The 25,323-nt window shown below is 45.7% G+C and overlaps 1 protein-coding gene across 1 annotated transcript; it reads left to right on the forward strand.

Moving 5' to 3' along the window:
* The first annotated feature begins 4,521 nt into the window (after window positions 1-4,521).
* LOC110483136 (solute carrier family 23 member 1) lies at window positions 4,522-24,861 on the forward strand. Its single transcript, XM_077783579.1, has 12 exons — window positions 4,522-4,657; window positions 8,221-8,370; window positions 9,660-9,817; window positions 12,796-12,955; window positions 14,286-14,467; window positions 16,204-16,324; window positions 16,655-16,811; window positions 16,993-17,246; window positions 20,233-20,397; window positions 21,258-21,366; window positions 22,312-22,407; window positions 23,533-24,861. The coding sequence occupies exons 1-12, from the start codon at window positions 4,604-4,606 to the stop codon at window positions 23,799-23,801; spliced, it is 1,875 nt and encodes a 624-aa protein (XP_077639705.1). The 5' UTR covers window positions 4,522-4,603; the 3' UTR covers window positions 23,802-24,861.
* Window positions 24,862-25,323: the final 462 nt, after the last annotated feature.

Raw genomic sequence — 25,323 nt, forward strand, 5'->3', positions numbered from 1 at the left:
GAAATGCTGTGTAGATGACACGGATTAACCCTTTGCTAATGCTCTTAAGAGCTAGCCTGCGGCTGAGGGAGATAAAGGGGCTTATTATTTACAAAATCGATATCCTGCTGGAGTGGGATTTCAGTGCTGCTCCCAGTTCCTGCTTTCCAGAGGCAGACATCTGCATCGAGCTGGGAACCAGAGCAGAGCACCAGGCTGTTCCTGCAGGGAGTGACCCTGGGCTCTGGAGAGGAGCATGTCCATGCCCCAGGTCAGTCCTTTGCTTGTGAGGAAGGCTAAGAGGAAAGAGGAGCTAGTGGGGAAGCTGTCATGGCCATGAGGCTGCAGCTCTCCTGGCTCCACAGTCTTGGCTGGGGTTGTCCACCTTTGTGGTATATTCCCTGTGTGCAATCTCCTTCAAGGGCTGCTCTTCCATCACAGCAGCCTGCAAGGCAATGCTCAGCTGATGGTTTTCAAACTAGCTCAAGTGTCTCTTCTGTTTGCACTCAGATCTCCCTCTGGCTGGTGGGGATGCACTGAGGGATAAAGCTTTCCTGAACAAGACGTGTTTCTCCCTACCTTCACTTGTGCCCCTTTGAACCTTTTAAATTTTCCCTCTGCAAAAGTGTCCCTCTCCCACACTCCCACTACTGAATTCTGAACTACATAGAAATTGTGGATGCCCAGAGAAATTGTGAATGCTCTGTCCCAGGAAGTGTTCAAGGTCAAGTTGCATGGGGTTTGAAGCAACCTGATCTAGTGAAAGGTGTCCCTCTCCATGGGAGGGGGCTTGGAACTAAGTGACACTGAAGGTCCTTTCCAACTCAAATTACTCTATAATTCAATGAACACACAGGTACTAATTTAAAGTCAGTGACCATGGGTAATGCTCTTTGCTTGCAGAAGGTTTTGCAGACAGGATGTAGAGGTGTTTTGTAACTAAATTAGTAATTGCAAGACAGTTGCTTAGTCCTCTTGCTAGTCCATCCTTCATGCAAACCACTAGGGCTAGAGCTATTGAAGAACAAACTGTTCTTCAGAAAGGTGATTGTAGTATTTGGTGTTTTGTTGGGGTTTTTTGCACAAAGTGTCCATGACATGCCTCATCTATACTGCACCGCTTTTATTTCGTAGCCATGAGTTCCCTGTTAACACACCTTTGTTCAACCCCAGTAGCTGGGATTCAGTGCCACAGGTTTGTGGGAGCACTGTGGATAAACCTGCTCTCTCAGCAAGGGGCTTGGCACACCTCAGCAAATCTGCATCTCCCTGGTTAGATGTGCACAGCTCTACATGGAGGGATGCCTCTCATTCAGCTTTAGACATCTTCATCTGCCAGTCACTCTCGCCTGGTTTATAATTTGGGGAAGAATGTGGTGCTAATAACACCAAGACTGTGGGTTAAATCTCTGTATGGGCCATTTACTTAAGAGTTGGACTCGATGATGCTTGTGGGTCCCTTCTAATTCAGAATACTCGGTGAATCTGTCCCACTTAAGACTCCAAATTTAAGGTGCACTGGAGGTTTTGGAGGTACTCACTGAAGACAAAGGGATCTCCTGTATCATTGCAGAATCATAAAGTCAGTTATGTCCCCCTCAGGGGCAAAAACTCACCGAACCTTTACTGTCCATGAGCATTTGGCCAGGTCACTTAACTGACAGCAAGAGATATACCAGACACACAAGGCTAAAGGCAATTGGGATTTTTTTGTTTATTTCCAAAGGCAGGATATTCTAGGCTGAGGCATTTCACATGGACCCCATGAATTTCTACTTTGATATACACATTGTGCTATTTCTTAATCTTCATCTAGGTTCCAGATTATTAACCTTCTGTTGGCCAGAGGTTGGTATTGTTAAACTTTTCATTCCTAACAGGCTTAATGTTCAGGTTTTTGGCTATGTAGGACTTCCCTTCTTGTGTTTTTTATTAAAATCTACAATCTCTTGATACTTTAAAAAGTGAAGTTTTGCAGTGCAGGATTTCCCAGGGGGAGAATATAGTTGTCTGACCATCTTTTTTTGAGGAAAAGGATTGTTGTTGTTTTTATTATAATTTTGTTCCTCTCATCCTGTTCACCTAACACTCTTTTGTGGGGGCAGTTTCACATGCTAGTCTAGGTGACACAGGTGTTGTTATGCACCCATACCTTTTGGATGTTAAACAAGTTTAAATTGTTTAAGAAGCCTTGGTTACTGACTACCTGGGTATCATCTGAAAACAAGGTTATGGCAGGACTGAGGAGTCATTGAACAGATGCTGGGCTGAAATTTGCAGGAAGGAGACTGTATCCTTCATGGAAACCAGGAGATATTGCCAGTGGCTGGTCACTAAGTGTAGGTGATAACATGTTCCTCTCCAAAGGAGTTCTTTGCAATTGTTCTGGAAAGCTCACTGCCTTAGGAAGCCATTAAACAAAATTTAATCTAAGTGGGGGTGGGGTGGCTGGAATGGTTTGATGGAGCATTAGCACCATTAGCTACTTTAATAAAAAGGTAATTATCCTTTGGGCCATCTGATGGTCGTGAGCTAGGATCCTTAGCTATATGGGGATAATCAGATGACCTGAAGTCATCTTCTTTCAATCTTATGTTTTCTATACCTCTTTGGTGTCTTGTTCTGATGACTTGTGTGAAAGGAGAAGCTGCTGCCTTAGTGTTCCAGGAGTCACACCCCCACCCACACAACCCCCCAAGACTACACCAGCAGAGACCAAAATCCCTTCACAGGAAGCAGCTCCATCTGCCAGTGGGTGTTTCTTTCCTCACTCACACACACACACTCTCAGGTGTACTTCCTCCTCATTTGGGCTCAACCATAGGTTTCCTACAAAAGAGTCTGTTCTGGTTTGAAAGCAAAACCAGTGAGAGACTCCAAGACAGAAATACAATTTATTGGGGAAAAAAAAAAGAGACAAAAAAGAGACCACCAACAAAGTCAGAATACAACCTGACACCCCTTTGGCCAGCGTGTTGGTAGCAGTCCAAATTGGAGTGGCTGCAGTCCTCCTGGAGTGGCAGATACGGTTTCTGTTTGAGCAGTGGTCCTGTAGAAAAGGTGTAGTCGGTCCAGTGGAAAACCCCAGCTATGTCCCCTTGGAAACCTGTGGGAAGGCTGCCACCCTACCTAGAAATCCCAGGATAGATCTAGGTGGGAATGCTTAGCTCCTCCCCCCTGGGCGGAGCATCTCACCATGGGCTGATGTCATTCTGAGTCACAGGTGTGTCCTTGATTACAAAACTGGCTCCTGGAGAGTGTTGTCTTTGAGTCATGTGGTAAAGCATTGATGGACCCATTAACAGGAGAGAAGGAAAGCTGCCCAGAGGGCAACTGCTACACAGATGGTACTAGAAACCATCTTGCCTCTCAATCTCGGACAGTCTCAGGCATCAGAATGTATAAAAATAAAGAATTTAATAGAGTGGTACAGCAGCACGTCAGCTTGAGCTGGATGCCTTCAGAGAAGGACCATGAACAAAGAAATCCCCAGGCAATTAAATGCTTAAGATTACACACCTGCCCTTCATGTGCTCTTAATGCAGTGTTTTAGTCCAATGGTGATTTTCAGTCTGGGTCCTTTAATATCTTATTGGACTCTGTCTTCATGCATGTAGGCCATTGCCTTATTTTATTGAGTTGATGGTTTTAGCATTCTTATCTTCTGTTTTGCATTTCTTGTGTACCTGTTCACTGTCAAACATAGGAAACTAAATAAGTGTTAGACTCAGGATAAATATTACAACTAAATAATCAGTGTATTTGCAATATTCTTCTCATCCTAAAGACAAAACACATCACTGTACCAGTCACTAGGAAAATTAACTGTATTTCAGCCAAAAGCATATCTCTATAAAAGTCCACAGCTTGTGGCTCCAGGCTTCAGGAAATCCAGCTGCTCATGCTAAGCAACTAAAGCTAAGCAAGCAGTATTCTAAATCACACAATATTACACCTATAACTCATTCTAGTTCAAATTTATTTAAGCTAAACAACAATATGTCAACACTTGGTGCTTTGTTGCTGCCATAAATAAATTCAGAGTGAAAGCTTCATTCTTTTCAGGCTGTAATCGGAGTATCCTGCAACATGACAATGTTTGTACGTCAGCCAAAATATACAGTAGTTGACATACGAAACAAGTGAAACTATTTAGTAATTGAATGTCCCAAAGATGATGACAAAAATCTTCAAACAGGCCCAACCCACACAAAAAATGCAAGTTGCTGTTGAAACAGTAATGAAGCAACAATTTCCAAGGCTTTGTGGGATGCCTCTCTGATATCTTCCAGCCTCCTTATGGGTAGATGAAGTTCTTCTGACAAGAGTTACTGATTCTCTCATTCCAGGGAAGGGCTGCTTTCCAGATTGATTTGAATGCCGGTCCTCTAATCAGCTGGAGAAAAGGAGTCACTTATATAAGCCAAAGAAAAGGAAATATTTCTGCAGTACAGCTCACATGAACAGCTAGGACTGAGCGTTGTTTGCCTCCTGAAATCCAGCTTCTGCATATTCTCACCCCATTTATTTGGGGCTGTTTTGACTGAAAGGAGTGGCAATTTGGGAGGCTTTCCTCTTTGGACTGGTTCATTTTCAAGGCAGTCAGTGAAGGCAAGCGGGAGGCATGACACCCTCTTCAGACAAAGATATCAACAGGCTAGGTAACCCCAGCTTTGCGGTGAGTCTGCCCTCTGAAGGGTAATTCCTGCAGAAACAGGTGCAAACCCTGTGGAAAGAAGAGAAGGGGAAAGCTGGGGGCTCGGGCTGCTGCAATGATTCTGGTGTGTAGTAAACTTCTATCTCAGCTCTTATTGACAAGACTCTGAGGAATTATTTCCTCGCTATAGCCCCTGCTGCTGCTGCAGGCTCAGCATCCTTTCTGCTCTCTGCCACCCTTTAACTTCTTTTCCCTCCACTATTTCTAAAATGATAATGTGGATGAATGGCAGTGCACGTGTATCTGTACTGAAAAACAGGTGGGCTTATGCCTGTGTTCCTGGGTAAAGCATTTTATGAAATTATTAGAAAAATTACAATAGAATTTTAGCCTAGTAAGGACTCTTTCTTTGTCTTTTTGACCTATTTCCAGTGAGGTGAATTGTTAGAATGGTGGGTGAAGAAGGGATTTGTGTATCAGCTGAGGAGGGCACCCTGTAGAATTATAGACATGTAGTAAAAGCTGTAAATGATGTCGCAGTCCAGGGGTGTGTGGTAGTCTGAGAATGCTGCTAGCTAAAACAGCCATGGGAAAGGTCCTGGGACATGACAGCCCTCTTCCTATCCCAAAGCAGGGGTCACCTCCATTAGAAACTTAAAACTTTGCTTATTTTCTGTCAGCAAGTGTGAAGGAGTGGGGTCCTGCAAACATCTTGCTACCTTGATACAGAAAACCTGTCTGTGCTACCTTGGAGGAAGCATTTAACCTCCTAGTGTACAAGTCCCACATTTCTTGGGTAGCTCTGGGTGAGCTTGCTATCTGCAGTGGAGGTGCTGTGCTAGCTGTGGGCAGAGCCTCAGAGAAGGGCTCAGAGTTAGTTTTCTTTCATTATTTTTAACAGGCTCTCCATTTTAACTTGTTCTGCCATAACACATAATCAGAGTTGTGAATTTTTATGGTTTGAATCACCCAAAAGAAGGTAGAAGACAAAGGTCTTCCACCTGTAGTTCAAGCAGTTCAGTTCCTGACTGCCTTCCTGGTATTTAAGATATGACTGAGGGCCCTTGTGCTGTGTCTGGAGCCTGATACACATGGAAAGTGTACTGGTCCCCTGGATTCATGGGAGCAGTTGGGGGGAGAACCCCCAGCAGTGGTTTCTCTTCCCTGCTCCAGACTGCTCCTGCCTTGTCCTCTCCTGCCAGCATCTCAGCCTCACAGGCTGGCTGAGGTTGGAATGCAGCTCTGCAGATCACCTTCTCCAGAACCCCTCAAGCAGGGTTGTTCAGAGCCAGCTGCCTAGGGCTGTGGCTAGGCAATTTTTTAATATCTCTGAGGATGGAGAATCCACAACCTCTCTAGACGACCTGTGCAGTGCTTGGTCAGTCTTATAGCAAAAAAATGTTTTCAGATTTTAAGATGGTACCTCCTGCATTTCAGTTTGAGTCCGGTGCCTCTGCTCCTTTCTCATCCTGATATCCCCACTCCATCCTTTTCCTGATGAGCCTGAGGGTCAGGCGCTCATGTGATGATCATGAGGGGCTGTTACTGGCACAGGCTCTGCCTGGCTGGAATATGCCTCCTGGTTAATACAGGGAAAATTGCAATGAAAAGAAAGGAGCTTACTGCTGTCTGCCTAGCTTAGCGTTTGTCTACCCATGGTGTTATTCAGGAGTAGTTGTCTCCAAATAACTTTATGCATGGGCAGTCTTAAGTACCTTGCTGTACATTTGTTAATCCATGGCTCAGGCTCTCTTGTTCTGAAATGAAAATATCTGCACAGGGACAACTTTTGCTCTTGAAATTAATGCCTGAGTCCAGTTTGAATTAACTCTGCCTTCACCTATCTATTTTGAAGTATCTGTAATGCTCCCAGTTAGCCTAGGCTGGATAAATACGATGTGTTTGTTAAAGAGGCTTCTCCATTGTAGGAATCCAAGAGCAGGGTCTCAGGCTATAAGCTGATTAAAGTAGTTTATTTGAGGGGTACTGCAGTACAAACAACTTGAGCTGGGTGCCCAGCTTGAGCTGGGAGGGCCCTTGAACAAAGAAATTAATGAGCAATTAATTATACCCTTGGGGAACCTGAGTTCCCCACCCCTCACACAATAGTTCAGATCAATAACAATATTAGGGTCTGGGGTCTTAGGGATTATATGGCCTGTTTTCAACAGTGTCACCTAAAATGGGACTTTGGAGACTCAACCAAGAGAATGCAAACCTGGAGGTTTCAGGCAAATGATTTTGGTAATAATCTGCCACACCTGCAAAATTTACAACAGAATGTGACATTGATTTTATTTTTATATCTCTGTTCCTGACCACAGCACTATCTGTTTGCCTCCACAAGTATGTAGGCCAGGAGTGTTTGCTATTGTGTTGGGTATTTTGGTGTCTTCAGGATCCTGCAGGACTTGAAGGATAAAAAAACAAAACCAAAAAGAAGTTTGGTGGAGACAAACTGATTAAGCTTCTCCAGACAGCAGGTTTCTGTCCCTGCCTGATAGAGCAAGACATCTCAGCCCAGAAAAGCCCTCTGCTGCCAGGGTGCTGAGGACTTGCTGGTTGGAGATGGGCCAATGAAATAAATGCTTTGGGATCTTACTTAGCTTTTGCATCTGGCTTTAAGTGTTGTAGTTTCCCAAGCAGCCTCCTTCCACCCTGTGTGTGTGTGTGTGTGTGTGTGTGTGTGTGTGCGCGTGTGCACAGGGGTCAGAATTGGCTGGAAGAAGACACAGACAACCAGGAAAATTTGTTCAACTTAAAAGCTGTGGCAAATGAAGCAAAACACTACTTTGCTTTCTTTGGCAAAATAAATCTTTATATAAATAAACTCTGAAAGGTATTGAGCTCTCTGGGAGGAGACCTGAGCTTTCCTGGGTAGCAGTTTCAGCCAGATTGTTTGGCATGGATGCTGGGGTTTCCCATCTACTGGTGTCCCTGTGCTTCACCCAGCTCCTCTGGAGGAGCAGGGTTTGCTAGTAGGACAAAAGGCAGATGTCTTTATTGAGGCAGAACCCTGGTAAAGGTGAGCATAAGGAGATTGAAAGAGAAGACCCAGGAAATTAAACATAAAATGTGCTTCTACTCAGTAATTAGTGGTAGCCAGGTGTTTTAGCATATTTTATAAAAATGCTGTTTGGGTGGGCTTGCCGGAAAGTACAGTGACCAGAGGACAGTGCAGCTTTCACTGATAAGCCCACTGCACAATCTTCCTTGCTTCTGGTTGCAGTTTCTTTATCCTTACCTAGATTTTAATGATACTAACACACTTTGGATGTCCCTTTGAGATTGAGACACCCTCTAGCATTTCCTCCTAGACACACCAGCACATACAAAAATTTTCCATATATGTTCTGTGCCTCTGTTTTAATTTCCCTTCCTTGTTTGTTTGTTTGTTTGTTTTTCTGGGTGGCTTTTTTTTTTTTTTTTTTTTTTTTTTTTTTTTTTTTTTTTAATCCATTGCATTGTTGAAAGCTACACAGGAGGTTTTCCTGCCAAACGTGGAGCATGGCTGCAAGAGAAGCAGCTGCTGGGCATCTGCAGGGCCGGGCTGTGGCTAACAAAGTGTCTCTCCTGCTGTCCAGGGTAAACATGGGAGCCACTGCCATTCCTCACCAGCTCAGGCTGCCTGGGGCCCAGAGGAAGGTGGAGGCACTGGCCACAGTGGCACCAAGCTTGGCTACAGTGTCACAGATGTGCCTCCCTGGTATCTGTGCATCCTGCTGGGCATTCAGGTGAGACGGGAAAGCAGGTGGAGGCTGGGAGTAGGTGAAAGTTACATGACTGTTCAGCCACTTAATTGGGGTGAAACATGAATTTGGGAGTGTTTTACTTTAACAGGGCCTGAATGGAGCTCTGAGGCTGGATCTTAGTGAGCTCAAGTCCTTTGGTTCAGATCCTGAGCACTGACTATTATCATCATGGCCACAGCTACACTGCACCCTTTGAAGTGCCAATGGTCACACAGGGTCCTGGGGCTGGGGTCAAGCAGTTAATGAGAACGTTTGGCACCTTGGCTGAAGGTAGCCAGACCTGTAAGGGCTCCTCTGAACTCCTGCCTTCCCATGGCAACAAAAACTCAGCAGCAGGCCACACGCTGTTTTGGGTGGTGTCTGTGCCCAGGTGTGTTAAACGACCCAGTGCCACCAATGCCATGCTGGGTAGGGAGCCTGTGGGAAAAGAGACCTCAGAGTCATTAAGATAAGGATGGACTGTGCTTGGAGGTTGGTGGAATTTTGTACTCTGTTTTCTTAAATGGAAATTTAGAGTGCATAAGCCCAACACATCTGCATCATAATTTTAATAAAACATGCCTGTAATTAATAAAGTGTGTTTCTGAGTGCCACCAGTTCCACCACTGCAGTGCTCTGCTCCAAAGTGAGAGTGAACAACATACATTAATAATTAAAACAAAAAGAGGTTTTAAAAACCGTTTTCAGATTTGGTCATTAGCAACAGGTCATTATAGAAATACGTCTGTGACTCTTCTGACAAGTACAATGCCTAATTCTTCCATTCTTTGGCACTCACCTTTTATAGTTATCCATAATTGTGCTGTGTGAGAAAAGCGACTGATGGCAAAAACGTGTAGCTCCAACTTGCCAGCTTTTTGTCATCCTTTGTGGTGCAAATAAGATAGACTGAAATATTTGCATTCACTTTGCCTGATTGCTCGTTCCCTGTACCTTGGGAGGTCCCCAGCTTCCTGGAGAAGTATGTCCAGCAGTGGCCTGGGAAGTCCACAGCACTACAAAAGGTCTTTGGACACGTAAAGGAGGAGACATTTCAATTGGGTGCATTGCAATTCTTGTAGGTGCTTAGGAATAGCCCCTAACAGAGCATTAAGGCTGCCAAAAAAAAAAAAAAAAAAAAAAAAAAAAAAAAAAAAAAAAAAGAGAGAGAGAGAGAATGGGTAATGCTACTATCACCTAAGCAGAAATCTGTGAGTTCTCTCAACAGCATGGTAATAACACAGAGCCAGTTCTGTGTCCTTCTTCACTCAGTCTTTCTCTGTGGCTCCTAGCACTTCTTGACAGCCATGGGAGGTCTTGTAGCCGTCCCACTGATGCTCTCCGAAGGCCTTTGCCTCCAGCATGATCTACTGACCCAGAGCCACCTGATCAGCACCATCATCTTTGTCTCAGGAATTTGCACCCTGCTGCAAGTCCTCTTTGGAGTAAGGTAGGCCAAATGCAAGAACTGAGGATGGGAGCTAGGCTACCACCCTGTTGTAGAGTTTATCAGTGAGTTATTTGTTACCCTTGGGCAATCAGGGTCCATGCCAAAGCACCCTGAAACTGCTGAGAGCTTTGCAGGGTTACCTTGCTGAATTTTGCATCTCCTGATACTTCATTTAGCTTTTGTTGGGCTTATAAGGAATCTGTCCTCAAAATAATAGAGCATTACAACTTGCAGTAAAAAGTACCTGCTTGACGCTTACTCCAGGGATCTTCCAGCTGAGGCAGGAGCCTTCTGAGTTGGGCCCAGGGTCAAGAGAGCACAAATTCCACAGGAAACTCTAGAGGTGAAGTCAATCTACCACCACTTAGGGACTCAGGGAAGAGTTCAGCAGCACACCCTGTTAGGTGGTGCTACTTCCCATGTTCAGGGATTTGTGGCATAAAAGGTAAATCCTTTGCTGAGGAGCAGCTAGCAGTTAGATGAGCATGGAGTTGCCATTCAGTACCCAGAAAAGGAAGTATTTAATGAGAGAGATGACTGCAAGTACTCACCCTTTCTAGAAAGATCCTATATCTTTGCTGATCTTGAAAAATTTCTTCTGTTCCCCTTGTCATAACTCTGGACTGTCTCTCTCTTTCCACAGGCCATTTTTTCCTCCAGTATGGTGGGAACCCATGTTTTTGCTTCAAAGACAAGTTATGCATTCTTTGGCTTCTGAATCTGAGGGACTCTGGTTAATCACTGGTCAACTGCCAGCTCCACAAAATACTTTTCCTCCTCCTGCTTCATTCACTACTGAAACTTTTCTATCTCTCTCAGTCTTAAAAAGTGTCTGTAGACAAACTTCTTGAAGAGTACTCCCCTTCTCCTACATTGTTACAGGATTAGTGGAGGAAGGAGGAGCACCTTGACCATAAGAAAACAGAGAAACTGGTTTACCAGCTAAATTCAGGCTGGAGTGCATGACCATCACTGCTGGTACAGTTCAGGCATTCTGAGTTCTCCCAGGCACCCTCCAAATGCCACAGTGCATTCCCGAGAGCTGTAATGTCCCCTGCTCTCTGTTAACTGGGGATTAAAGAGTAGCAGAGAGCCTCTCTCCCCCATGGCTGAGCAGCTAACTGAGGTACAACAGATCAAATTAAGTGGCAAGGAGTTGTTCCCATGGGATAAACTTAAAATGGCTTTTGCCGTGCTGAGGGTGCAATTGCCTTATTGCTGACCCCAGCCATAAGGCATGAGGACATTCGTGAAGCAATAGCCAAGGGAAAAGCTGACCCACTGCAACCTGCAGCTCAGTCATGTTACAGAGCATGAAAAAGCAGCAGTGGGTCCCAGACAGTCGCTGGAGGCACTATCAGAGGCGCCTGAGCAGAGACACGGGTCATTTCCCGTTATGGTGAGTCCTGCTTAGTAAATGCTTGGACGTCATATACTGATTATCAAAATCATGGTGTTGCCTTCCCTATTTCTGAAGCTTTCCCTCTTGCAAACCCCACAGGAAAGAATTCAGTGTTCCCCATAAACATCCTCTTGGCACCTCATTTTGCTCTGAGCCTACTTGTGGCAACACTGAGCCCATCCATGCCAACACTGGCTGTGAAATATCTTAGGGACCAACACACCAGGAACTATAAATCTATTGTTAGATTCTAAGTCATGGCCCTGGGCCTTCTTTGTTTCTTTTTGGGTTTTTTTTTTTTTTTTGTGCCTTGCCCAGCAAAATTGTTTCAAAGCTTTGACAGTTGTGCATGACTAGTATAAATATTTTGTTTAGGTGACAGAGACATGGCCTGTTACAGCTACACCATCTCTCATTTCAAGAATGTTAGAAATTCCTCTGTTTCAGGGAAAGCTGTGCCCTGCAAAATCAGTCACCTGAATTGCTGTCCCATGGCTTTTCTGAACAGGTGCCATGAGAGCTCCTGGCACAAGAAGAGGTTACTTTGGGGATTCCTCCAAGGGGTGCTCCCTAAAGGGAGGAAAACAGAGGCACCTTGAAAATTTCCCTTGGCCATTTCAGGGATGTTGTGCACACCCTCAGGCAGTTTAGGATTTTTCAAGCACACAGGAGAACTTGCACTGCAATGGGGGCTTATGTGAGGCTTTGAGGAACCAGTCAGGCCTTTTAGGTGTCTGCCTTCATTTTCTCATGCATGGAAAAGAGGCTGGTGCAGCTCAAAGGAGCATTGCTCTGGTGTATAAATCTCTGGATGAAGCCAGTGCTGAACTCCTCTGGAAATGCAAGCTCCTTGCTAGCCCAAGGGATTCCCAGAGGGAGAGATACTCTAAGCCAGGAGGTGTGTGGTGTGGCAGGAGAGCCAAGGTCTCACCCAGTCAGTGCCCATAGACCCCTCCATGCAGGTTTCCTTTCTAGTTTCAGTGGAAATGCAGAAGAGTAATTGGCATTAAAACTTGGTATATTAAAAGCCAAGTCACTTTTTCTGTCACCCTCAGACTGAGGATTGTTGTGACATGGAGAGTAGTTAGTGCATGCCTTTGTGTGCATGAGCACCTTGTGAAGAAAACCAAAGCAGCCAGAGGGGAGAGAGGAAGCAGCTGGATATTGGCAAGACTGATGCTGAGCTTTTCTTCAGTGTCTCATTGTCTTTCTTCCTTGGTCTTCTTCCCTCCGCCAGAATTTTCCTACTCTGTGCAGGTCTGTGGTCTCATCAGCCATTAGAAGCACTACATTTTTCCTTAACATGGGGTAGCAGGCTTGGACTGTAGCAGCAATGTGCCCCTCCATTGCTGGTATTTGAACCTCAGCTCTTACCCCATGTCATTGCTCTTTCATGCAATGAGCAATTCCTACCCATGGTCAGTGATGGTGACCTGCAACAACAATTCAAAAGATGCTGTCAGAGGCCATGGGCAGACTGATTTTTAAATTTATTTTGCTTTCCTTTCTCTCACCTTTATGGAGAAGAGTTTCCAGCACTCTCACTTTTTATTTTCTCCCTCTGCTTTCCTTCCAGGCTGCCTATTATTCAAGGAGGCACTTTAACATTCCTGACCCCCACCTTGGCAATGCTGTCTCTCCCCAACTGGAAGTGCCCTGCCTGGACAAACAACGCCACCCTGGTGAATACCTCTTCACCAGAATTCATCCAAGTCTGGCAGACACGGATGCGAGAGGTATATTGCATTTTCAGCAGCACCTGCTCTGTATCAGGGCTGTTTGCTTTTAGTAAAGTGCCTGACCATGCCACAGCCATCACAGCTGGAGAAACTTCTATTCCCAGTGAACCTTGCCCTCAAGCTGTTGCAGCGTTCTAAGCATCTATTCTCTATCAAAAAAGTAGGTGCTTCACTGCTGCTGTACAGGGGACATGCAGACCTCCTCATGTGATTTATGGTCCCTGCAAAGTCTCCAATGGTCCAGTCAGATCCCTTCTCTATAAAGTGTGGTTAGCCTAGAAGAAGAAAGGGAGGGAAAATATTTTTGAGGAAAGAACCCTGTCTAAGCACAGGAAACCTAGTAAAAAAATGCTAGGCAAAACCTACTGTAAATATTAAGGAAATGGACATTCTTAGGTAATCAGAAGGGAGGAGGAAAGGTCAGGAGCCTCACTGCCTTATTCTATATTGATTGCCTTTATCAGAGCAAGTGACTAAACTTGCCTCTGTGGATCCATTTGTTGGTGTGTTTTCCAAACCTCTTGGGAAATGTTGAAAGCTCACGTGTGCAGCACAGGTTGCTCTCTGCTGATACACATAAATCTATCACAAGGGCACTGCTGACATCTCAATTCAGCCTGGGTCATTCACCCAGCCCCTCCCTGTGTTTCTCTTCCCTTTGGAGCTGGGGGAAGGAAGGTGCTCAGCATCACAGAGGTTCCAGCCTGAGCTTGTCACCAAATCTGAGGAGGCAGAGAGCAGCTTCGCCCCTGCCTGAAGCTGACACGGAGGTGAGCAGCATTTCAGAATGTAATTGCTGGCTCCTTGGCAGTGATTGTCAAACACTGGGAATTTCAGGATGATAAATGTATTCACAGGGTAAAACTGATAGGGAAAAAAAAGAGGCTGTGATGAGTCACTTGCCTCAGCAGTGTGCTGAAGAGACCCAAGCCCTTCCCAAGGAAGATCAGTGGAGATCATGGTCCTGCTCCTGTTTTTGGGGCAAGAGCTTTTTCCTTCTCTTGGGGGAGCAGGCAGGAGAGTGCAGGGCAGATGATGCATGCTTGGGTGGCCCAAGGGGGCAGGGAGGGGGTTATCTCTGGAACAAAATACACCCTGGTGAGGACTAAATCCATCAGCCAAGGGGGGAGTTGCTGTGCTCCTGCTTTGGTGGTCCTTCCCACATATAATTCTGAGCTAGGTTTTACTCTTGTCAGCAGGAGGCCTCTATGCCAGTCTGTCACTAGAGACTGAGCCTGGCTCTCATACTGGATTTGCACTGACATGAAGAAAAGGCTCAACAGCTGGAGCTCCTTCCAACCTCTGTTTTCATCCTCCATTTTTCCAGGTGCAAGGAACTATCATTGTAACTTCTTGCTTTCAAATTTTTGTTGGATTTTCTGGCCTGCTTGGATTTCTGATGAGGTTCATCGGCCCCCTGACAATTGCCCCCACGATCACCTTGGTTGCACTACCTCTGTTTGAGTCAGCTGGAAATATGGCTGGGCAGCACTGGGGCATAGCATTCCTGTAAGTCTCACATCTCTGTGGAAAAGATGAGAGTACACAAATCACCTGCCTCTAATATGAAACCAAATGTCACAGTCTGTAGCAGAGTTCCCCTGGGTTCAAGGTTTATTTGTTGAGCACCAACATGTGACAGGCTTGTGCAAGGAAGCCATGTGACACAGTCATTCTCCTCCAACCCCCAGGAGGCTAAGCCCTCAGCAACAAAGCAAAACTCAAAAATGAGTTAAAAAACACTGATTTTTGTAAAAATACGGAGTTCATAGGTCAGTAGAAGTACAAGCCTTTCCCATGTGTGTGCAGTCTCTGTTACAGTTGTCTATATACACTGTTTTACACACCCATTATATAAGTTTAAAACACATTCCTAAAATGACCAAGTTGAGCATTCAGGTATTCTATGTTGAAATAGCTGGTGTTTTATGTATTGTCTTCACATGAGTAGGAGGAATTGTTCTCTTCAGAGCTCTAAGGTTGCTGAGCATCTTTGTTTATGCAAATAGACAAAGTGTGCACTCACACAGTCTATCTGGACTCTGTACCATTAGACACCACTAATAGAAACCACTTCCTCCTCAGACTTTCTCCCTCCAGTCATCCAGTGCTTTGAACTGTGTATGTCATGGAGTATTTTTGCAGAGAAGTGAGGATAGAGTTTTCTTTGCACTGTTGAAATTCTGCCTGTCCCTGACTATTGACAAACCTACACTTTGTCACCTTTTCACATGGGGAAAACTAACAGTTTTCCAGTAAAGTCAGTGCACTTCAGCTGGTGCAATTGATTTATCACAATTCCTATCCAGATTAATTCACTCAATGTATAAAATTTAGATTTTTTGTAAAACAATGAGGAGCCCTTCAGAGGCGTGGCTAACCCAAGAAATGTCTATGGTCTTCTACCAGCTCAGCAGTCCAAGTGGGATGCCCAGTTCCTGCCCTCTCTCCACATGTGGTAGCCTCCAGTTTCATCTGGTTGGCTTCTTTGGGCAGAAGGCACATGGGGGGCAGGCTGTGAGTGCACTCAGATGTGCTGCTGTTCCCAGATGTGTCCTACACGAGGGATGGGAGAGGAGCTGCAGCTGCAGTTTCTTCCATCAGTGCAAGCCCTGGGTGCTCCCAGGGACACACTGGAACACCCCTGCCGTGGAGGGCCCCTCCATCACGCAGCCCTCGCAGACAGAGAGCCATGTTCTCCTCTTCTTTGCTGGCTCTGAGGGCACCATGTGCAGCCTTACCATGTTTGTTTATTTTCAAAGCAGGGATTTGCACAATCAAACCAAATCCTCTTCTTTTACTCTGTGTTACAGGAGCTTTTTGCCCCTTGAAGAGCAGCATAGGTAAACCTGAAACCAGGAAACAATAAATCCTGTATTTCTAGTGTATCTGAATGACACAGGCAGAACCTGAACCTTGCATATCTGTCAGGTCTTTCTTCCACTTAGGAGGCATTTTTAACCTTTCTGCGACTGTGTCATGCTCACAGATGCACTGCCTGGGGTGTCAGTCTTGAAACAATAAGGGTAAAAGAGTTATTATGCAGAGCTATCAGTAGAATATGATGGAAAGCTTGTCCCATGTCTGGCTTGGTGGAGTGTGGAGCCACCCTCTACTGCTGAGAACCTGTTTTTATGGGTCCTTTGGAGTCCTGGGTTCTTGGGTAGCAGGTCTTCACTTAATGTTTGGACAGGTGGGCAGCTGGACACCCATTTTGTTTATGGTCTCGTTTTCCCTCCTTCTAGGACTATTTTTTTCATAGTTCTGTTCTCTCAGTACTTGAAAAATGTTGCTGTGCCGCTGCCATCTTATGAGAGAGGCAAGAAGTGCCACTTCCTTCCAATCTACCTCTTCCAGATCTTCCCGGTACGTTTGGGTTCCTGGATAACAGGGAATTGTGTCAGGGACTGGCTCACCCACCCTGGGCTGCCTGGGCTCTTTCCACTCGTGTCCAGATGAGTGAGTGCTTCCCAGCTGAGCCTGTGTAGTAAGGGGTGGAGGGGGAAAAGCTCCCCATGGCCCTGATTATTGGGAGGGAGGGAGAGAAGAAGAGAGGACCACCAGGAGCTCCTGTTGCCTCTCTGCCTCCCTTCCGTGTGCAGGGAAAAGGGTCGGGCGGGGACACATTGTCCACCCCAGCCGTGCTGGAGACGCAGCCATACCCTAACCAGACCCCATGCTGCTTGTGATGGGCAGGTGCTGCTGGGGCTCTCCCTGAGCTGGCTGCTCTGCTACGTGCTGACAGTGACCAGCGTTCTCCCTGAGGCCCCCAGTGCCTACGGCCACCTGGCCCGGACAGACAGCCGTGGGGACGTTCTGTCACAGGCTCCCTGGTTTCGGCTGCCTTACCCAGGTACCACTGCCTCCCCTTCCCCATCCTGCTTGCACCTCCACCTATGGCTTCCAGGAGGAGATGAAAGGTCAAAAATCAGGCGAACACCCACAGGCATTCCTGCTGTTCTTCCTCCCCCGGGGCAGATTTCAGGGCAAATGAAACCCTGAACTTCCACCTAAACCGAGCTCTTTACTTGCAGGCCAGTGGGGAACGCCAACGGTGAGCCTGGCTGGGGTCTTTGGCATCCTAGCCGGGGTGATTTCGTCCATGCTGGAGTCCGTGGGAGATTACTACGCCTGTGCCCGCCTGTGCGGGGCCCCGCCGCCGCCCAAGCACGCCATCAGCCGCGGGATCGGCATGGAGGGCATCGGCTGCCTCCTGGCCGGGGCCTGGGGCACGGGCAGCGGCACCACATCCTACAGCGAGAATGTGGGCGCCCTGGGCATCACCAAGGTGAGCCTCGCTGCAGCGGGCGGCTGCGCTGCTCCCGGAGGGCTCCCCGGCACGGGTGTGTACGGGAGAGCGCTGTGCGCGGGACCTGGGGGGTGATCTCAGCCACCTCCCCAAAGTTTTGTAACTCATTTATAACTTACAGCACGGGAAAATTGTGCCTTGGCACGTTGGGGACCAGCTCAGCGGCACTACAGATGGTTTAACAGAGGTGGGCAGTGCTGCCCTTTCTCTGCTTCTGCCTGCACAGGGAATTAGTGCACTCACTCGTGGCACCTGGCCTAGGTAAGGCTGAAGAGACAATGCCACATCTGAGCTAACCCATACGGGTGAGGAGAGGGAGGGGACAGAAAGGGAAAGGGTGAATATTTAACAGGGCTTCAAATTCCACAACTTCTATAACCCAAGGATGGCAATCATGTGAAAGGTAGATTATTTCTTCAGGATTATAAAATGTGATTGCAAAGGTTTGTGTGTGAGTCCCTTGAGTATATTAATTGCACTTATCAGGGAAAGAAATTTCCAGAGATAAGCTTGCCAATCAGATAAAAGATTTTCACTGAGCTTTGCAACCATAGGATAGGCTGACAGACACTTAGGCTAACTGAACAACATTTTCAAATCATTGCCAATAAGCAATATCATGCCAGAAGAGCTGTGAGTCAGTAAATAAATGCAGCTTCCTTACAGCTTCCACTCTAAAATATTGTTTATTTCACTGGATTTTATAAACTTCACTCACAATAACCATTTTTCACACATTGCTGAGGTTTGGCTGAGGTGGCTGCCTCAAGCACCAAGGGCTGTCTGGATGTCTGCTTGGAGTCCAGTTTAGCCTATCATCCTGTGTGCATTGTCACTAGGAAGTCTGTGCATACTAACCAGCTACCTGGGCCAGTTCTTTCCTGATGTGTAGTTTGCTGCATGCATTGTATGTATGGGATGCTGCCCAAATTCATAATTACCAGATTATAGGACATGTATTCTCACAATGTATGCTAAGTCCTTCAGGAGGACATGCCATCCTTGCTGATTCAGGAGAGATATTTCCCTTGGATCTCATCTCTGCCCACTCTGTCCACACTTGTAAGAGCTGAAAATAGAGTGTCATCTCAGTCAATTTAAATCAGTGTAAACACTCTGGCTGGGACAGATGGGGATGCTGAGAGCACAAGGCAGATTTAATTTATTTTTTTATGTGGGAAACATATTTTTCCATAACAAATGGAAACACAAGGGACTTGTTTCCTCTCTTAAACACAGATGTCCAGCACCACTGGAGAGGTCTTTGGAGATCTGTTACATACAGGAGCAGAAAAGGAGAAGCTGCTATAAGCTGCCAAAATGCAACATCTTACATGGCACCAGGCACCAATGTTTAAACTGCTTGATCAGGCCCAGTATACCAGTACTGAGAACTCCTTTCCAAGAAAAGGTGGATTTTTAAAGAGAAGCAAAGGCCTCAGAGTCACCCCATGTTAGGGAGAACCCTGCAGTTTCTTCAGCCTTAAGAAAGAGAACTGATTTTATTTTTTTCCTGACATAACTGAAACAAACTCCAAACTAGTGGCTTTTAGCAGAATATGGTCACAGTGCTTTCACTGGATTAGGTCTTTTGTCCTTAAGGCCAACTCCATATACATCGTAATTCAACATTTTGGCAAATCGAGACTTTGAATCTTTGTTCTTAATCCTGGAACAAATAGATCTGTTGACTTTTATTAATTAACATTTAGGTGGTAATAGTGTCCCAAGGTTTTAAGCCGAAGAGCATAAAAAGCTATTAAGCACCTGAAGGCAATGCATGATTTTATGCACATAAAGTCCACACCATATCTTTTAAATTTATATTTCTCAATAAAGAAAGACTTAAAATATTTTAAATGGACATGTTTTAAAAATACTTAAAAAGAGACACTATTAGTTACTGAGAATGTTTTTTTTGAAAGCATTCACAAAAAGCCTGTCCTGTAATTAGACATTCTTCAGAGAGTTAAAGGGAGGGATTAAAATATTTAATTGAATTATAAAATGTTTGCAGAGGATTACAGAGCTTCCCTGACACAAATATTGTAAGTTTAGCATCATTCTCTAGGCAGTTCAGGTTTTGGTGTGGGCAAGGCATATCTTGACTTGGAAGTTTAATGAATATTGCTGCTTTCCTTTTCACTTTCCATATAAATGTCTCTTTCAACCCTTTGTTTGGCAGATACTCTTTTTCTTTCCTATTCATATGCTCTAGCAGATGTGAATAAAGGGCATGACTTGGTGCTTCATCCCATCTTTGTTGTAGTGCTCAACCACCCTGACTCATCCTAGCGGAAAAAATGAGAAAAAAAATGTTTTACTGAAGATAGATGGGTGGTGAGAGATAGGATCAGAGCAAAAGACTTCCTTACTAATGATTTATTGACCATAGAAAGAATATATCAGATCCCAGAGTTTAGGATGGAGCAACCAGCCAGCTCTGGTCTCTGAAATCTTGGTCTCCAGGAAATGGAGGGATCATTGTGGGATACATAATTGAAAGCCACTTTTGGATGTCAATCCAAACCCTGGTGGAAGGATTGTCCAGTGAAGTGGCTGGAGGGTTGCAATACCAGGCTTGTATGTATGCCAAGATATTTCTAGGCTAAAGCAAGAACAAGTGGGTATTACTATGCTCCTATTTTTTTTTTTAATTTCAGTTTAATAGCAAACTGTTGAAGTTCTGTCAATAGTAGGAGAGAGGCTAACACTGAGTAAATAGGTGTGGTGCTTTCGGAGTGCTTTTCATGATAAATATTTATGGTGTACAAATACTGATACTTCCCATTCAGTGTCAGCATCCCAGCTCACCAGCAGCTGGATCCAAACCTGTTCCTGAACATGCCATGGAGTGCTAGGGCCAGAGCTGCAACACCTACCTGCAGGTTGGCACTGGTGCCCGCCACCCCTCGCGTTTCTCTGCCGGTCAGTGCATGACTGCCTCCTCTTCCTCTTGCCCCAGGTAGGGAGTCGAATGGTGATCATTGCTGCTGCCTGTGCCATGCTCCTGAGCGGCATCTTCGGGAAGGTTGGGGCAATGCTTGCCAGCATTCCCATCCCTGTGATTGGAGGCATGTTCCTTGTGATGTTCGGAGTTATCGTGGCAGTGGGGATTTCCAATTTACAGGTAACAGCTGTGTGAGCACTGCTTCATCCCTGGTGAAGGGGACTTGATTTCATTGAAACAGAGAATCATAGAATAAGCTGAGCTGGAAGGGACCATCGAGTCCAACTTCTGGCCCTGAGCAGGGCACCCCAAGAGTCACACCCTGTGCCTGAGAACATTGTTCAGACACTTCTTGAGCTTTGTCAATCTGGTGCTGTGACCACTTTCCTGGAGAGTCTGTTCCAGAGCCCAGCCACCCTCTGGGTGAAAAACTTTTTCCTGATACCCAACCTCAACCTCCCCTGAATCATCTTTGTGCCATTTGCTGTCACAGGTCATGAGAGTTAAGAGATCAGTTCTTGCCCCTCTGCTTCCCATCATATGGAAGTTGCAGACTGCAGTGAGGTCTCCCCTCAGCCTCCTTTTCTCCAGGCTGAACAGGCTAAGTGACCTCAGCTGCTCCTCATACAGCTTCTCCTCAAGGTCCTTCACCATCCTTGTGGCCCTCCTTTGGAAACTCACTAATAGCTTTATATCTTATATTGTGGTGCCCAAAACTGCACACAGATCCCTCAGTTTCAAGTCAGTTTCTTACAGACTGTGTCAGCTATAATCACACTGCAGCAAATGGAAACATTTATGTTGGCAGTTCCTCAGGTAAAGATAAGGGGCTGTACCCAGAGGGGCTAAATCACAGTGGGCTGCCCTTACTGGTATGGGCAGGGCTGGCTGGCACTGGGGACTGCAGGCTCACAAATGGCCCCCAGCAGCACCAGGGCTGGGTCCATTCCTGATTTCAGTGTTTGCATACCAACATGTTTAATGAACACAACAGTAATCCACAGTTTTATTAATGTATTTTATGGAATTTCTCTGTGCAGTATACAGATATGAACTCCTCAAGAAACATCTTTATCTTTGGATTTTCTCTATTTGCTGGCCTCACAATTCCCAACTGGGCAAGCAAAAATAGTGCTCTGCTGGAAACAGGTAAGAAGTGACATCAGATGCATTTTCTGTAGCATAAAACTGAAGGAAAGGCTGACCAGAGAAATCTTTTAAAATATAATTTTTCCTGATAAAATGCTGAAACCTGTGCATTGACTATTGTCTGTTTCTTTCTGTGAGGGCTATTTTTGCCTTTTGCTCTGATGCATAGTTCTGGTACAGAAATCTCTGCTTTTGGTCAGTGACTGGGTTCTCAATGAATGAGGCTTTCTTATGTGCTCATACACAATAAAATGCTGTGCTTTCAAAATGCAAGAGCATATTCCTCTGCTAAATTCCATCCAGTTCACTTTATTGAAATTTTCAGTTCCCCAACAGCTGGCCCTTCACTGTGTCTTGTGTGACTAATGTCTTCATCACAAAGGCCAGAGTGTCCTCTCTTAAAGCATACGTGGTGTGCTGGGTGGGCTGATTAAAGAGCTGGGACCACAAACCACATGTTCTATAGATACTCTATCAGATGCTCAGTGCCACTGGGCTTTGCTCATGGCCATCAGCCCTCAAGAGGAAACATCACACCTGATGACCTTGAGGTGAAATCCCATGCTAAATACATTCATATTTCTCTGGGAGCTGAAGCTCATGTTCCTGTAGGCAGCTGTTAGGTGTTATGTTGTGGAAGTGCTGAATGTGTTTGGAGCAGAAAGTGGCTTTTTGTCAGACAGTGCTGGGGTCTGCACTGTTAATAAGCTCTTAGTGTATTTATGAGCCATCTCCTGCCCACTGTGGGTCTGTGAAACTGTAGGTCTGAAACTGGCTGTGAGATCATTCTCCCTTCCACTGCCAAATCTTACGCTCCGCTTTGGATTTGCAAGTCTTGTCCAAGCAAGCATGCAGCTTGCAGCCTCTTGGCACCAGAAATGTTGCTGGTAAGACAGGTAAAATGCTCTTCCTGTGCCATGATCTAAAGTTTTATTTTTCTGCTAGGAATCATCCAGCTTGACCAAGTGATCTTGGTGCTTCTCACCACTGGCATGTTTGTGGGTGGACTTTTGGGCTTTATCCTGGATAACACCATTCCAGGTAAGATTTACTGAAATGAGCTGCTAGTTTGTGCCTGTCCTAGGGTTTGATCCCTGGTACTTTTTGTCTTCATAACTCCTGTTCTGTGGATAGGAGTTGTTCTAGCAACCATGTGTGTGACTGCACTCCTCCTAGAGAGGGGTGAGGAACAGGAGACATCACTGAAATGGTCTCTGGCTGGTAAACAGCAGCTTATCAAAAAATTAAATAATTTTTCAGGAACAACCCAGGCTGAGGAAAAGGTTTATTTAGCAAATATGTCTTTCAGGGAAAATGCCAGCCTAAAACCATATTGCTAGTTAAAAGAAGAGAGGAAAGCAGCTCTAAGAAGTGGAAGGAGCCAATGTGTGCCAGTATGGGAGCTGCTAAAACTGAGGCTGAACTAAAGCCACAGCAGTGGAAAGCAGTAGGAAAGGCTGGTGCTGGCCCTCACAGGCAGCAAAGAGCCTTGGAGTTTCATCTAGCATGGAAAGGGAGAGCATAAGAATAGGAGAGGAGACCCTCTTTTCTGCTGCAGGAAAAGGGTAGGAAGAAAGGATACTCTGTTAACCAGATTCTGTTACTGTCTGAGGCTTCTCAGAAAGCCAGTCTCCTTTTGGCTCATTAATTTTCCTGCAGCCTTCAATCATCAGTTCCTCTGGGCTGAATTTACAGGTGCTCACTCCCTTTCCCAAGAGAGATTTCACTGCCACAGCAGTTACAGGCAGTTAGGAATTCCTTTGGCTAGGGTAAATATCTGTGACTGACTAGTAACTGCTAGCTAAATCTGCTCTGAAGTGTCTGGGCAGTTACCATCCAGCCTTGCTTTCCCAGCACTGCATGAACCTCCCCTTTGAGCAGGTCTTGGATCTCCTATAGCAGGTGTAAACTTCTTGGTATACATGATTCCTGTGGAAAGCACTGGAGAAGGCTGCTTATCTGGAAGCTGTTGCAGGAAAAAGGGTATTGTCTGGAAGCTTATTAGTATTTGTAGAACTCTTTGGAGCTGGAAGGATTTAAGTAGAAGGGATTTGTATTTTGTGCTGGGTCTGCTGGGATTTGAGCAGTGGGTGTGAGGCACACAAAGCAGTCCTATGCTCAAACACCTGCTGTTATAAACACAACAACCTCACTTTGCTGTTGCAGGAACACAGGAGGAGCGGGGGCTCCTGGCATGGAAGCAAAGTCACAAGGGAGGGACGGAGAGCTCTCAGCTCATTTCCAAGGTCTATGATCTTCCATTTGGCGTAGGCACCAGATATTGCAATGTCTCTTGGTTTCGCTATCTCCCTGCTTGCCCCAGAAGACTGTCTTGTGACAAGAGAATGGATGAAATGAAGGTTGCTGGGCAGAAAATCAATGTTAAAGCAAGCTTAGAAAGAAACTCTGAGATTGGTGATGATACAAGGATATAAGCACCTCGCCTGCAAGAGAATTAATCTTAGAAATAGAGGTCTGAAATTGTGTCTGCAGCCCCTATCATCTGAACATGAGCTGGCAGCTGTCAGAGGGGGGAGCAGGAAAAGGATAATGTCTCCCTCTTCCCAGGTCTGCTGACTTGATGGCCTTGAGGAAGTAACTTTTTCCTTCTCTCGACCTGCCTGTTCACTTCTGGGAAGAACCTAATCCCTACTCGGGGAACACCAAAGCCCAAGAAATGCCTAGGAAAGATGTTCCGTTTCCTTCCTTGCACTGACCTGTGGGCACCCTAAGGGGCAGCTGCTCAGCTCAGGCAGAAGGGTTTCCTGTTCCCTGATCTGGCAGCTGAAGGAACTTCCATGTACCACTCTCAGGCATTTCTTGGGTTGGGGTTAATCCTCAGCACCTTTAAGCAGCACTCACCTGTCACCTTGTGTTGTATACCTCATCCTGGCCAAGGTGCCTCTAGGGCATGATTCATCTCATTCCAAATTCCCATAGTTTAGCCAGTTGAATGAATGTTGTTGTAACAGAGGCATCTAAAGTTAATGGGATGGATTGTCTTCTGAACCTGTCTCTTCTGCCTCAAACCACAAAGGGACTCTAGAGACCTTAGGTTCTTGACGTAACAGAAAAAAAACCAGCTTCACTGAAATGTATCCCACCTTTGGAGTGCTGGAGGAGTCTCAGGAGAAACTGTAGGGCACACAACCCTACAAAGATGAAGGAATCCTCATCAAAAATAATGGAAAAAACAGTTCTGGTCACAATCTTACACATCCCTGTGCTACTGCTGTGTCCTGTGTACCCTTGCTGTGTACCTGTTTGGTCTAGTGTGGTGATAAGCACTTCTCTGGAAAACAGGTGTGCAGGTTACTGCTCCTTATTCCCTGTTTTCTTCAACCTGTAGGGCCACATGCAATGTGATCACATGTGGTCCTGTGGTTGCTGGTGATGTGTAATAAAACTGTTGCTGTAGCATAACCTTGTGTTTCCTTCATTGAGATTAATACTTGCTTTTTGTAAGTATAATAAATAATAACATGTACACTCTAATGGTATTTCTCAAGGTGGTTGCTGGAGCGAGTGGTAGGTGCTATTCAAAGAATCACTTGCAGGCCTGCACTCCTGTGAACTATGATCATGCAAGAGGAGGGCCCAAAGTAACATGTTCTTCATCTTCTCCTTAACATCATTACAATGCTTCTAGTCTCAAAGCAATGCCAGCACGTATAAATGAAGCACACTGGAAAGGCCAGGGAATGGCAAGGCTGCACCCTGGAGAACTCTGAGGGCCTCTTAAACCCAAACAGAACCCCTGAAACCCCACTTTCAAGCACAGCAGTGTCAGACATTCATCTGGGGGTGCTACCACAGCCTCAACTGCAGGGACAGAAAGGGCACTGTAGTGTTTGTTCTTCCCTTGTACTTCAGTACTCAGCTCCACGTGTTTCTGCCTGAATGTATCATGCTTTTATACACCAAGGCAATCTGGGCCACAGTCCAAGCCTCTTGGAC

The sequence above is a fragment of the Lonchura striata genome, chromosome 5, assembly GCF_046129695.1.
Source record: "Lonchura striata isolate bLonStr1 chromosome 5, bLonStr1.mat, whole genome shotgun sequence".
NCBI classification, from domain to species: Eukaryota; Metazoa; Chordata; class Aves; order Passeriformes; family Estrildidae; genus Lonchura; species Lonchura striata.